This window comes from Seriola dumerili, unplaced genomic scaffold, assembly GCF_002260705.1.
Source record: "Seriola dumerili isolate Sdu_G_001 unplaced genomic scaffold, Sdu_1.0 BDQW01000388.1, whole genome shotgun sequence".
NCBI lineage: Eukaryota > Metazoa > Chordata > Actinopteri > Carangiformes > Carangidae > Seriola > Seriola dumerili.
Window position 1 is genome coordinate 248,415 of NW_019174643.1, and position 13,949 is coordinate 262,363.

At 41.8% G+C, this 13,949-nt stretch overlaps 1 protein-coding gene across 1 annotated transcript in view; it reads left to right on the forward strand.

Moving 5' to 3' along the window:
- LOC111233339 (cytochrome P450 26B1) overlaps nt 1–10,464 on the forward strand; it is a 35,742-nt gene extending 25,278 nt beyond the window's left edge. Inside the window, exons 3-7 of the mRNA XM_022761132.1 lie at nt 3,922–4,040; nt 4,594–4,750; nt 4,929–5,084; nt 6,790–7,074; nt 7,347–10,464. Of these exons, the coding sequence (XP_022616853.1) occupies nt 3,922–4,040; nt 4,594–4,750; nt 4,929–5,084; nt 6,790–7,074; nt 7,347–7,739 (1,110 nt within the window). The 3' untranslated portion in view covers nt 7,740–10,464. The remainder of the gene's footprint in view (nt 1–3,921; nt 4,041–4,593; nt 4,751–4,928; nt 5,085–6,789; nt 7,075–7,346) is intronic.
- The last annotated feature ends 3,485 nt before the right edge of the window (nt 10,465–13,949 follow it).

Here is a 13,949-nt window from a genome sequence, read left to right on the forward strand (position 1 = left end):
TCTGCGGTCGGGAGTCAACCTTGTGGTGCTGCACAGCTCAACCGTAACCTCTACGACAGCTGAGTGACACGGACAATGGACTCACGAAAACATGCCCTGAGAGACGCGACAGTCGGTCCACAAACCCCCCCCCCCCCCCCCCCCCCACACACACACACACACACACACACACACACACACACACACACACACTTGGAAGGTCCCAGAGTGACACTGCATAAAAAACTGTGTTTGATTGGCAGCCAGACCATGCAGGGAGATACCGTGTGTGTGTGTGTGTGTGTGTGTGTGTATCTGTGTATTTGTCTGACCTATAGTTACCTTTCGGAGTCTTGGCCTCCTCTCCGCCTGCACACAAACACACACACACGCACACACACACATATGCTGTCTGACTCACTGGTCCTACAGTAGCTCAACCCTGCTGCTCCGTCTCTATATGTGTGTGTGTGTGTGTGTGTGTGTGTGTGTGTGTGTGTGTGTGCGCGTGTAGGAATAGGCGAAGTACTCACCCAAATTGAGCAATTATGCATAATCCAGCACAGACGGGTTAAATGGCTAAATTCACAGCGTTACACAACCTCCTTTGGCTTAACGAATATTTTCGCCCAATCACCTTCCAGTCTCTCTCTGACATTATTTTTTTATTTATTCAATTTTTTTTTTTTTTGGAGATCTTCCTGAATATTTTCCAGATGATGATTCTCAAACATGTTCGTCTCGTTTTCAAACCCTCTGATGTAAACAAAAAAACCAGCCGACAGCTGACTCAGTTAGAGTTTGAGTAAACTGTTGATTCACAGATGTAGAAACCTTTGACCCAAATGGCTGATTGAGTGGAAACTATAATTAAATCAGCAAGGGACTGATTAACCAACTAATTACCTGATGGAGAATCCCGCAGAATTAATAAATGATGACGTAACCAACTAAATGACTCTTACCACATATCCACATCACAAACTGACTTAATAACTCAATAGATAATTGACTGATTAAGTAATTAATCAAATGACTTCAATGACGGTACGGTACAACGGAGGAATCAATTGGAACTTATCAACCAAACTAACTGACAAACCGACTCCTTGGCAAACAAAAGAGCGGCCGTGACAGCCTTGTGTGTTTTCTCAGACTGTTTTGAGGTCAGATACTGTGTGTAATCCCCTGTGGTCAGGGTTGGCGAGCGGGTCATGTAAGCTGATCTGTGACCAGCGGGCCCCAGGGCGCGGCAGCAGAGGAAATGTAGTGCTGCTAACGTCTTAGAGCGCTCTGTGATCTGCACTAACCACTCCCTAACACACATACGCAGGACATATATATATATATGTATAAATATATATACCCATACGGCGCGTACACGTAATTCACACACTTTTCATGCACACAGCAGCAGCTCAGTGGGCTATTGTTCATTCATTCTGAGGGCGACGGAGGGAGGGAAGCAGGGTTTGGAGGAATGAGCAAAGAGAGAGAGGGAAGAGGGCAACAGAGGAGAAAGAACGTGAGAGGAAAATGAGGTAGAGGACGAAATAGAGTGCGAGTGCCCAACTGATGGTTTGGTGGCTGAAACATCGACCTCAAGAACCACATGTACCCTTCACTGGCCTGGGCTCAAATCCCTCTAGAAGCTCCTTTCTTCCCTCTCAGCCTGTGTTATGTCTTACAGAAGAGAAGCAGGAACGCTTTGTCTTCACAACCATGTTCCTCCAGTGTCTTAACATATGGAAAATATACTTCCAAACACACAGTAAAGTCATTTTTCTTTGTACGCATGCTTTGAAAGCTACAAATCCAGCATAAGCTGCGAACGCGGATGCGAAACTGTGTCAAGTGTAGTTAGGTTTATCTGCACTGGGATAAAAAAAAAAAGTTGAAGGAAAGTCATAAAAAAGAACCACAGCGATAAAATAAGTCGAGAAAAACCACAGAGGAGATGCAGTTACGAGTTTGTGTAGGTCAGATAATAAAGGAGTTCATTAAAAAAAAACAAAAAAAAACATAAAAGTCGCTTCAAAATAAACAAATAAGGAAAAAAAGTAATACGCTGAAACCAATCGACATGCAAATGTTCAACCCACATCCTCACTGGCATTTCCAAAAGGACTGTGAAGGCTCTTAAAGTGAATTGAACGGGTGATTGACCGGCTGACTTATCATTAGACAGTATTTCTTGCTAATATAAAATTTGCTTGTTCAAATGTTCCAGTCTCATTTCATTGAGCAGAAAATGCAAACCATGTGTACCAGTCGCTCAACTTGCTTAAAAATGTGCTGCATTGCCACTGCGATTACCGGGGACGACGTTTCAGATAAAATAAAAACCTAGAACTTGCTTCTTTTTTTTTTTCTTTTTTCGTTGAATTTCATAAACTGAAGGAAAAACATTGTTTTAAAAAAAAAAAAAAAGACATAATTGAAAGAGTTGACATTTCAGGGAGTTTTTCACCCAAGCTGCAGCAGCGGTATCCCTCCGTTCTCTTCTGTTCCCTTCTACGTTTTCAAATAATATGCGACTGTTCTGCGGAAAGCTCTAAAAGGTTAAACGCACACGAATGTTATTTATCCAAATAAAGCTAAGTGTTAGTGACTGATTCATATTAATATAAAAGCCCTATTCTAGTCCAGTCTGCTCTCTCTTTTCTCCTCTCCCTCTCCAATGTTCTCCACATCTAAATCATTTCCAAGACTGTTTTAAGGACAGTTTTGGAGGTTAAATCAGATGGAATGTTATTTGTCCAAACAACACTGACGACTGGTGACTGATTCATACTAAGAAATACTACGAGCCGCCAGGAAAGACTCAACTCTCCCCCCCTCCTCCTCTCTCTCTCTCTCTTTTGCTCTTTCTGCTTGTCATTCTAGTTCTGCTGACTACAGGGGAAAACCTCCACAATGTATAAGTCTCTGTAAAGAGGGAGAGAGGGAGGGAGGGTGAGAGAATCAGGATGAATAAGAAACGGGCATCACAGAAAATGAATAGGATGGAAAGTCTTGTCTAGGTGCAGCTCGAGCGAGAGGAGAAAGGTTGAAGAGATATGACAGGAAAGACGTATAAAACATATATATAAATATACAAACACAATATGAGGAGAAAAGCACAGTATTTTCATGAAAGACTAGAAAAAGACGGAGCGTAATGACTACACTGACCAACAAGAACAACTAGAAAGCACTCAGAAGGTCCAAGGTTACACAATCCTCCAAATTTGGGGTTATAAACTGCCAAAGTATAGTGAAAAATGCCAGTCACAATTTTACAGAACCCAAGCAGGCGTCATCAAATTGCTTGTTTTGTAAGAGAAACAGTCCAAAACCCAAAGAGCAAGAACTTAAAATTATATAAAGCAAAGAAAAGCAGCAAATGGTCGCACTGCAGGAGCTAGACGTATGGGATTACTCAATTATCAAAAATATGTTCCGTTGATGGACTGATTGATTAATCAACTCATCATTTCAGCTGGATTATGGATAAACGCATGTTTGACCAAGGACTGCATCACATTTTGTAAATGGCAACGACCAAAAACTGAGAAATCCTTCCTTGTCCAACGACTGACCTTTCCACAAAATATGACAAATGTAAATATTACACTAGAATGAGCTGCCATCTGCTCACACGCCCCGTGAGTCAGGGTTTGCCACGCTCCAGGTTTCCTAAAGACATTCTGCCATGACTGTAACAAGGGAGGGGATCACAGTAGTGTGTGTGTAATCAGTGCTTTGTCCTCTGCTTTGACTTGCACTGGGTCAAATTAATTTCTGCATTCCGTCTGTGTGTGTCTGCCAAGTCGTAAAAGTTATGAGCGTTTAATGAAAAATCATGGCCGATCTTTATCTGTGAGAACTGACAGCTGCGGTCACATTCTGCTTTTAAAGTGGCGCTACATGCCTCTTCTTCTTCTTCCTCCCTCTCCCCAGGTGTTTGCCAAAGTGTTCAGCCACGAGGCCTTGGAGTCCTACCTCCCCAAGATCCAGCAGGTCATCCAGGAGAGCCTCCGGGTGTGGAGCTCCAACCCCGAGCCCATCAATGTCTACAGGTACACTGGGGGGGGAGTGTTGTGGTGTAGAAAAAGAATATGTAGAAATGGTGTTGTTAGATTATCATGTGACTGCAGGTAGAACTGTCATCACAGCTGGTCAGAATATCCTAAATATTTCTGCAATAAAAGTGATGGTAGGAGAATCTCAATTAGTACACGGAGAGTTCAAAGGTTGTCAGAACCATCAAAAGGTAGAAACGATATTCTTATGAGAGGTCAGAAGATCCGCCAAGCAGAAATATTGTAAAAGACAACAAAACAAAACTGCTTAAAGAAGTAAAGTCGTCATGAGAAGCAGAAACATTGTCCTTCGAGGTAAGAAACGATAGTCAGTTGAAACATCACTGATGGAGGTTAGTATACGTTAAATAGAACGTTAAATTCCCAGGTAGAAAGGTCAATGTCATGAGTAGAAGCATCAGCGTAGGTAGAAACATCTAACCTGCATGAGCTGTATTATATTTACAGTTGTACAGGTTTGTTTGTGAAGAGGAACAAGAACACGTACGAAGGTTTTACTTGATGTAACCTGTTGGTCGTCTTTCCACAGGGAGAGCCAGAGGTTGTCGTTCACCATGGCGGTGAGGGTGCTGCTGGGCTTCAGGGTGTCAGAGGAGGAGATGAGGCATCTGTTCTCAACCTTCCAGGACTTTGTTGACAACCTGTTCAGTCTGCCCATAGACCTGCCGTTTAGCGGCTACAGGAAGGTACGTGCAGTCGACATCCTCCGCTTCTCTTGGTGCTGCATGCTCTGGTTAGGTGTATGTTTTCTCACTTAAGGTGCTTTAAAGTCCAAAGTAACAGTTTAAACCCTAACCTTAACCCAAAGACGATTAGTTGCAGGTTACTCTTGGTTAAATTTCTTTTGTGTGTGTGTGTTTGCAGGGTATCCGTGCACGAGACACCCTGCAGAAAAGCATAGAGAAGGCCATCAGGGAGAAGCCGCTGTGTTCCCAGGGGAAGGATTACAGCGACGCACTGGACGTCCTGATGGAGAGCGCCAAAGAAAACGGCACCGAGCTCACCATGCAGGAGCTGAAGGTAACACACCTACGCTCAAAAATCACCTGAGTGGGAGGAGGCGGTGTGCAAACATACGCTGGAGAGAAGCCAGGCACACAAGAAGTCACTGAATCACTCGTGGGAGCGTTAACACATGCAGTGCAGAAACACGCAAACTCTGATGCACGCTGTATGTGTGCAAACACACACACAGTCACACATACAGAAGAACAAATATGACAGCAGAGATGCTCAGCTGATGTCCAAATGCAGACAGTACCAGTAAAAGACACACACACACACACAAACAGTAACACATACAGAAGAACACACTCACTGTTTACCCAGGAAAGTGGTGCCCGGGAGAACCTGTCTGGGCGCGCGCCCACGCACGCACGCACGCACGCACGCACGCACGCACGCACGCACACACACACACACACACAACACAGTCAAAAATGTCTCCAACAAATGGGATCATGAGTAACACGTGTGACATAGTAACTTATGATGATACACATCTTTAAGAAAAATATGACTGATGCCCACAGGCAGACGGTAACAGTAAAAAAAAACAAACACACACACACACACACACACACACACACACACACACGCGGACAGGCACACCCTCTATTTACCTATTAAAGCAATTCTGAGGAATTCTGTGGAAACTCAACTCTCTCTGCTTCTCTCTTGCTCACTGCGGTTTCTGGGTTAAGTCCAGGGCCAAAAATAAGTCAACACTCCCCCTGCAAGGGGTCTGAAAGAGGCCTCCTGTACGCACACACACACACACACACATATACATATATATATAAATACACACAAAGTGAACTGGGGAGCCCCTGTCGCAGAGGCCCAGGCTGAAGCACTCTCCTGCAGTTTTCTGACGCACGCATATATAGCAGACACACATGTAGGGTGAGGCAGAGACGTGTTTTGACACAGACGATGGCGGATGAGCGGTTTATAATGCGAGTCGTTGCTGCCCAGCCTCTGTGTTATTTATTCCACTACCTTAATAATGGGCCCGGCAAAGCGTACTACTAAATGTTGTTATTGGATACAAACGTCATATTTCCAAACACGTTACTTTTCAGGAATTAAAAATAACATACTTTTTATTATGTATTCGCTTTTGACATTTTTTTTGGCCCAATGTTGTTACGAAACAAATGGCAGGCTGGAGGTGTGGGGTAGTGGATTTGCGCCCAAAGTAAGGTTGAAGTCCCAGGTTATGTTTGCTCACAGTTTGGCTTCATCATAATTGACAAAAAAAAATAAAGTCACATTTTGAAAAGAGTGAATTCAAATGTCAACTCTATAACACGCAGAGTGTGAAAATCCCTTTTATAGAATCGTAAATTCTATATTTTGTGCTGCTGTTCCCTTAAAAAAAAAAAAAAAAAAAAAAAAAGTAATCACGCCTATGGGCGTTTGGTATTTGGCTCATATCCACCATCACCCTTCAGCACGCAACGCTGCCATCTACATTTCCACTCTCCGGACTCTTTGTTCAAGTGACAAGTAATTAACCCATCAGAAGCTGAGGGAGAATCCAGTTGGCTTGCCAGCGAAGTGAAGACAAATCAACTCAAACGCCCCTTAGTACACTCCCAACTCTGGTCATGTAGGGAACAGTAACAGTGATGGGCAGGAACTCTGTGTTGCAAGGTAATTAACAAAAAAGGAAAAGCATTAACACACTGATCCATCACTCCGCCTCTCTATCGTCCCACAGGAGTCGACCATCGAGTTGATCTTTGCTGCCTTCGCCACAACTGCCAGCGCCAGCACCTCCCTCATCATGCAGCTCCTCCGCCATCCTGCTGTCCTGGAGCGCCTAAGGGAGGAACTGAGAGCCAGGGGCCTCCTCCACAACGGCTGCCTCTGCCCCGAAGGAGAGCTGAGGCTGGACACCATTGTGAGCCTCAAGTACCTGGACTGTGTCATCAAGGAGGTGCTGAGACTCTTTACGCCCGTCTCAGGGGCCTACCGAACCGCCATGCAGACCTTCGAACTTGATGTAAGTGGCCCAGTGATTGTTACAGATGATTTACGTCTCTTTAATATCTCTTTGTGTGTCTCTTATCAAGCGTAAAATGATGAAATCATGCTTTACAAATCATGCTTTCATTCTTATATGATGATAGTCCAATTAAAGTACAGTCAACTAGCTAAAAAGTCAAGGACTGCCATCTAATTTCAAAAGAATTATCCATTACAAGTTAGTACATAGTCTCATCACAAAGTTGTACTTAACTAACCCTCAACATTTCTCTGTCTTTGTATCTCCAGGGAGTCCAGATTCCCAAGGGCTGGAGCGTGATGTACAGCATTCGGGACACCCATGACACCTCCGCAGTCTTTAAGGACGTGGATGCCTTCGACCCCGACCGCTTCAGCCAGGAGAGGGGAGAGGACAAAGAGGGACGTTTCCACTACCTGCCCTTCGGCGGTGGCGTCCGGTCCTGTCTGGGCAAGCAGCTCGCCACCCTTTTCCTACGCATCCTCGCTATCGAGCTGGCCTGCACCAGCCGCTTCGAGCTGGCCACCCGGCAGTTCCCCCGTGTGGTCACGGTACCCGTGGTCCACCCTGTCGATGGGCTGAAGGTCAAGTTCTACGGCTTGGACTCCAACCAGAACGAAATCATGGCCAAGTCAGAAGAGCTGCTGGGAGCGACAGTTTGAACGGCAGAGGGTTGACGAGTAGGGGTGGGGGTTAGTGATCGAAGAGGTCTTTAGGGAGAAGATTGAAGGAAGGAAAGAAATATCAGAGTTATCTTTTCTTCTCCACCTTTGTTCTGACAAGTTGGAGGTTTTTTTCAGACTAAAAGAAAAGCAGAAGTCTTCATCTCTTCTTACAACTGATGATGATTGAGACTTTCCTCTGAGACAGGAAGAAGCTGCCAAAAAAGTTCCTAATTATGCTCTATTCTGTGTATTTTTTTAAAGAAATATACAAACAAAATGTATGTACAAAAAAAAGCTATGTAATATAATTTGAAAGAGAATGTGGGTAGTGCACAACGGGAGAAAGAGAGGTATGGTGGTACTTTTGGCGAAATGAAGTGTTGAAACAAGAAAAGTATAAGTAGGGATAGTTATGGAAGGATGGCAAGATGGATGAAACAGGGTATAGGATGAAAGAATGATATTTTAGCATTTTGCTTGTGCTTAATCAAAATCAGTGGACCATTTCAGTTGTCTAGCAGGGTAAAAGAGATGGAAATATATACTGAAAGTTCGAGATTTTCTGGTCCAAAAATTGGTATGTTTGTGGTCAGGCTTCTTCATGGTGCCACCGAGATTGAACTCGATTTCTTCTCAGTTGAAAAAGATTTGAAAGAATGACAGAAATCAGCGGTGGCTTTCTTTCAGGTGTTTTCCATCAAAGGTCTATCAAAATTCAAATTGTTTACTAGCTTACACATGCAGTGAAAAGGATCATAGCACAGTGGGTAGCAAGTTGTGGCACAGATTGACATGTTGCTGAGCTTGTCAGATCGGCTCTGACGGTTTCTTCAAGCGAGCTGTATCATGATGCAGTAAATACAGTTTATATTTGTGGCGCTAATGAGAGTCAAGTATCAATTTAGGCAGCGAAGGGAAGGGCTGTGCTTAGAAAATGTAAGGGATTTAGTTCTGATGTGGGAGATGTACTGGCTGCATATTTTAAAGGGCAGAACACATAATATTTAATGTAAATGGGCAATTTGTTCTGTTTCTTGCAACAACTTTGCCTGCTGTTTTTTCATGAACTGATTTTTAACCCAACGGTCTCCATATTGCTTCCATTCATGCGCCGTACAGCAAAAATAAGCTTCTCAAACTACCAACATTACAAAGAAACATTGGAAATGTAAAGGGGAAAAACTAAAAAGAGTCTTTAGTTTCAATTCTTGCTGGAAGATGAATGCCATTCAGTAATCATTCAGTACACTTTCTCTTTTGGGTTCCAAATTACAAACCCTAAAAAACAGGAAGTGATCAAGAGACAGAATAGAAACTGCCCTCACGAGAAACTCAAAGAAACTGCAAGCCCATATTCTGACATCCTAAATTCTACCTTGAACCTAGATTTTCTAGTTATCAATATCTCCAGTGAAAAACATCACTCTCTTCTTCGTCTCTGCAGCCCACAGGTTGCCCATCTGCATTGCCTCAAATTGTTGCCCATTTATACGGCATATCCAAGTAATCTTGGTGGTGTGTGAACTCAGGTGCTGAGTAGACATAGTGGTGAATAATGAATAAGCCTTTGCTTTTTTTTTTTAATTTTTTTTTTTAATATATTTAACTCTGACTGACTGCACATAAAAAGACTATCACTTACTTACTGATGTAGTTTCAGAGCTGGACCGATTACTTTTTGAAAATCTCTCAATTACTTTGTGTTCACATAAACAAAAATATATCAGGGGTTTTCCGTGAGTGTTTCTCTCACTTGACGTATTAGCTTCTCCAACAATTCTGTCCCCCCCCCAAGGAGATCATTTTGGTGGTGCATGCAGAATCAACCAACAGGAATTCCCAATTGGCATCACACAACATAAAAGTAACTGAATCCAGGTCAAACAGTAATAAGGTCCAGGCCTGCTTTGTAAACTCTCTCAACCTGTGCTTTGATTAATGAAGTACACTTCTAAGTTGCATTGAGATTGTACTCTCTCGGACGGTGACTTTATCCCACGATGAGGATACGATGAAGAACTCGCTCTCACAAATCGGCGCAAATTCCTGAGCTGGAGGAGGAGAAAAAGACAGAGGGATAAGGTGGAGGTGGAGAGGAGATGACCTACATACATGCTGCTTGAGTGTTGCTTTGTCATTCTGTGTTTGTTTATTTGTGTGCTGTTTTTATTTTTTCCGTCTCCTTGGGGTAGTCATTTTAAGTTCTGTGGAGAAGGTGACGTTCTGTCTTGCTGCTCCTCCAATCAACGCTAAGAATGCAAAAACAAAACAATTTCCATGGTTAAAGCAACTTTATTAGCTAAAAGAGATTTATTGTTTGAGGTGATTGCACAATCAGGACTCTCAGAGCTTTGTGTGCTCCATTAATGGAGAGGGAGATTTCTCTCTCATTTTCCCATACATGGAAGGCTTCGACAGCGGGACTCTGGGACGTGTTAGCGGAACCCTGGGACATTCTAGAATGCTCGGACACAGTTCTAAGTTCCAAACCGAAGCTTGAGAGAAAGAGAGAGAGAGAGAGCGAGAGAGAGAGAGAGAGAGAGAGAGAAGGACCGATGAGGTTTCAGGGGAGGGCAGGGTCACGCTCACAGGGCTTTTCCTATTGGACGATCCTGTTGCCCAATAGCATTCCAGATGGATTCTGCCTGTGCCAGATATTGTTCACTCTTTCTACCAACCACACCACTGATGTCTTCATGATAAAAAAAAAAAAATATGAAAATAGAATTTTTTTTGCTGCTTTTCTTGTGTATATTTTCTAATTGAGAGTTATAGATTGCAATAGTTTGTATCAATTGAGATTTGCTATTTCTTTCTCTTCATATATATGTATATATATACATATATGTACGTATGTATATATATATGTATGTATATGATTTAGCTGGTTAAAATATTTGCATTTTGTGAAAACAAAAAGAGCATTTATAGGTTATAGTGTATATTAATTTGTACAAGATTCCTTTCTTTAGCAAGCCGTGGGGAAAATCAGCTATTTACGTCTACTAATAACCTAATATTAATGTTATTGTACGATTAATATTGTTGTTATAAGATATTTGAAATGCTATTTTTTATTCTATTACAGATTTAGAGTTTTTAGCCTAAATGAGAAGGTCTTTGGTAAATATTGGATGTATTTAGAATGTTATGTATTTCAGTTATATTGTAAACAGTGTTTAAAATGTTAATATTGTTGATTTGATTACTGTAATAATTATTATTTGTTTTTGTTATTCAGACTTATTATCACTGCATTTTATTTGATATTAATTATGGAAAACAGAAAGCACTTGCGAGGTATGTCTATTTTTTAAGTGCCATGCGACTACACTTCCCCTTCCTCTCACCTGTTGGTTTCTCTGAACCTGTCTTATGTCATTCTGTACATAATATTTGTATTTCTTTTTACAGGAAAATATGTTCATTTAGTTTAAATATGAATGTCTTGTTCTACTTTCTTCCTTTCCTTTTTTTTTTTTGTTACCGTGATTGTTAAATGTACTCCTGTAATAAACTATAAAGTGGAAAAGATATCTGCATAGTGATTTGTTTTGGTACTCTTCTCCTCCACCTAGCTTGCAAAAAAGATAAGTAGAAAAACTACAGGTTAATTAACTACAAATTAATTCCTATCATAGCTGCACATGGCAGCTGCAGTATGTTGAGATATAGTGATCGTTACACAGCTAAAATTATGTGTTTAGGCAAAAAATAAATAAAAAAATGAATGTTTGAAAATGTTCTGGTGGGAGACAGGACACAACATCTGGTTCCTGACAATCAAATAAAAAAAAAAAAATGTTATAATATATCCCTCCTATAACCAACTTTATATTCATGCTTCTAACTCACTGGCTCAGTGACCAGCAGTTTGGCTACCAGCTGATGAGTGATGTCCAATCATATTCATGCATGTGCACGGTGCAGCGATTTTAACCTGATGCTACATGGGTCGCTCGCTCCACCAGCACCACAGTTCCTGCTCAGATTTGTTCAGAGCTCCCTCCAAGACCCTTTCCATCATATCCAAGTGTATAATTATACGGTGTGGTCAGTGCCTTGACATAAATGTCTCTGACTGAAATATCATTCAGATCAATGATTCATATCATTTTAGAAGAGCAGGGTCAAAGTAGAAACAAGCAGCCTAATTTGTGAAATGTGATATTGAGATGGTTGGCAACAAATCTTCAACAGGCTTGGTGCTTACATAAATAAATGTATCCTGACATTAGACAGACTTGATTAAATCACACTTAAAAATTTCCTGAAAAATAGCCATGTCGATGAAACTATAGCCATGTTTTTTGTTGTAAATGCTAACCGCTTTGTTATTGAACTCTTCAAAGTGAGCCCAACAATGGGACTGAGACTCGTCATGTGGGGAACACACAAGAAACTGGTGGTCTGGTTCGGGCTCTCGGCACAGTGACTGACTGATGTCTCAATGCCTACATATTTGTTTTTATTTCCCAGCCAGCAGATCACAGTGGTTTGTGAACATCAAGAAGAAACCGGCTGTGATGTTTCACTGGGAGTTTTTCTTTAGCTTGATGGAAGACAGAAACAGAGACAGAGGAAGAGAGAGAAAGAGCACAATGACACAACGACACACACTTCAAAGACTTTGTTGTAAAGTGCACAAACACACACACACACACACACACACACACACAGATATATACGGAAATACACACAAACGCACACAAGACGTTTTGGAAATAAGCGATACCATAGACACATGCTCACAAACAATATGACTATAAGATAAGACGGAAAGAAACGCCAGCTTAACAGTTTGGACACACATAGTACTTGCGCACACACACACACAAAATCACACACAGCTTGTGGGAAGAACAAGGAGTTCAGTTCTGTTTGTTTGTAGCTTTGCCGCCAGGAGAGACTTATTGCCACACTAAATACTCCAAGATGAACCACTTCAAGGGAGCCGAGTGTTTGTGTGTGTGTGTTTCTCCGTCTCCTGTTAGTTGTGGTGTGTGTAGACACGGATTGATGGTTTTCATGAATGGAGGGAAGTTCTGTGATCACGGAGCAGCTGACCTCTGTTGACATATGTAATTGTTTCAATACAAATAGTCCATATTTTCATGTTTGTCGTTATGTTATGTTGTCATTACATGTGCTGCATGAGTGTAACGTGCGAGTTACATAAGCGGAGAACTCACTGGATGATACGCTCCAGATAAAGAGTAAAACCTTCTTCTCTTGCAACTGAACCAAACCAGAAAGCATTATTGAAATAACAGATCGCGTAGGTATCGCAATATAGGTCATTTTCGATTCTTCTGTGGTTCATGTTAGGTTACATTTAGGGAAGGATGATCTTCATGATTAAAGTGAAATCAGTGTTGATTGTTGGTAGATGCAAGACTCCGGTTTAAGACACCTTGGACACCCAGTCATCCACCCAAACTCCCTCAGACTTTTTATGTTGCTTTAACAAACTGGGAGAGTTATTCTTCACACAACTGTTAGAGGTGTACCGTTAGGAAAATAAAAGCAGATAATTTTATGTCTTTGAGTGAGAGATCAATGCTCTCGTTTCTGTTTCATCAGTTAAAGCAACTAAAAGAAAACAAACGAAGAGGAGACAAAGAGAAAGTGGTGGGGGACTGGAGGAGGAAGACAAGTAGAGAATCTGATGATGAAAGACAGAGTCCTCTCAGCTGTGACTCTTTCCTCCTCTGAAGGATTAAACCTCAGTTATTATCCAGCGGGCTGGATGCACCAGCACACAGTCGAACCCTCAGCTGCAGGTTATTAGGAATCACAGAGCTCCTGAGAACAGACAATAACCAATCAGTGCGCAGACTGAGTCAACAGTACGAGACCGCTGCGGGAGCAGGAGTGTGACCGCTCATCTCAAGACGGGATGATGAGAGGAAGATAAAAAGAGAGAGAAATGAGAGAGACATTGAAACTGAATAATGATAGTCACAAACTTCATGCAGGACTGTGATTTAGTCCAAATCCTGTAGCACTGAGGACTTTAGTTCAGATTAGTCAAGATTAGAAACTTATAAAGTAGAGGGAAGAATTCATAGGATGAGGAAAACAGAAACTGAATGCGTATTTCAAGATTAATTATTATTTTTCCTCTCCGTTTATATCTCTATCCTTTAAATGAATACACCTTGCTCTGACTTTTACAGGTCTTTGTGCTAATCTTCGCCTTCCCAC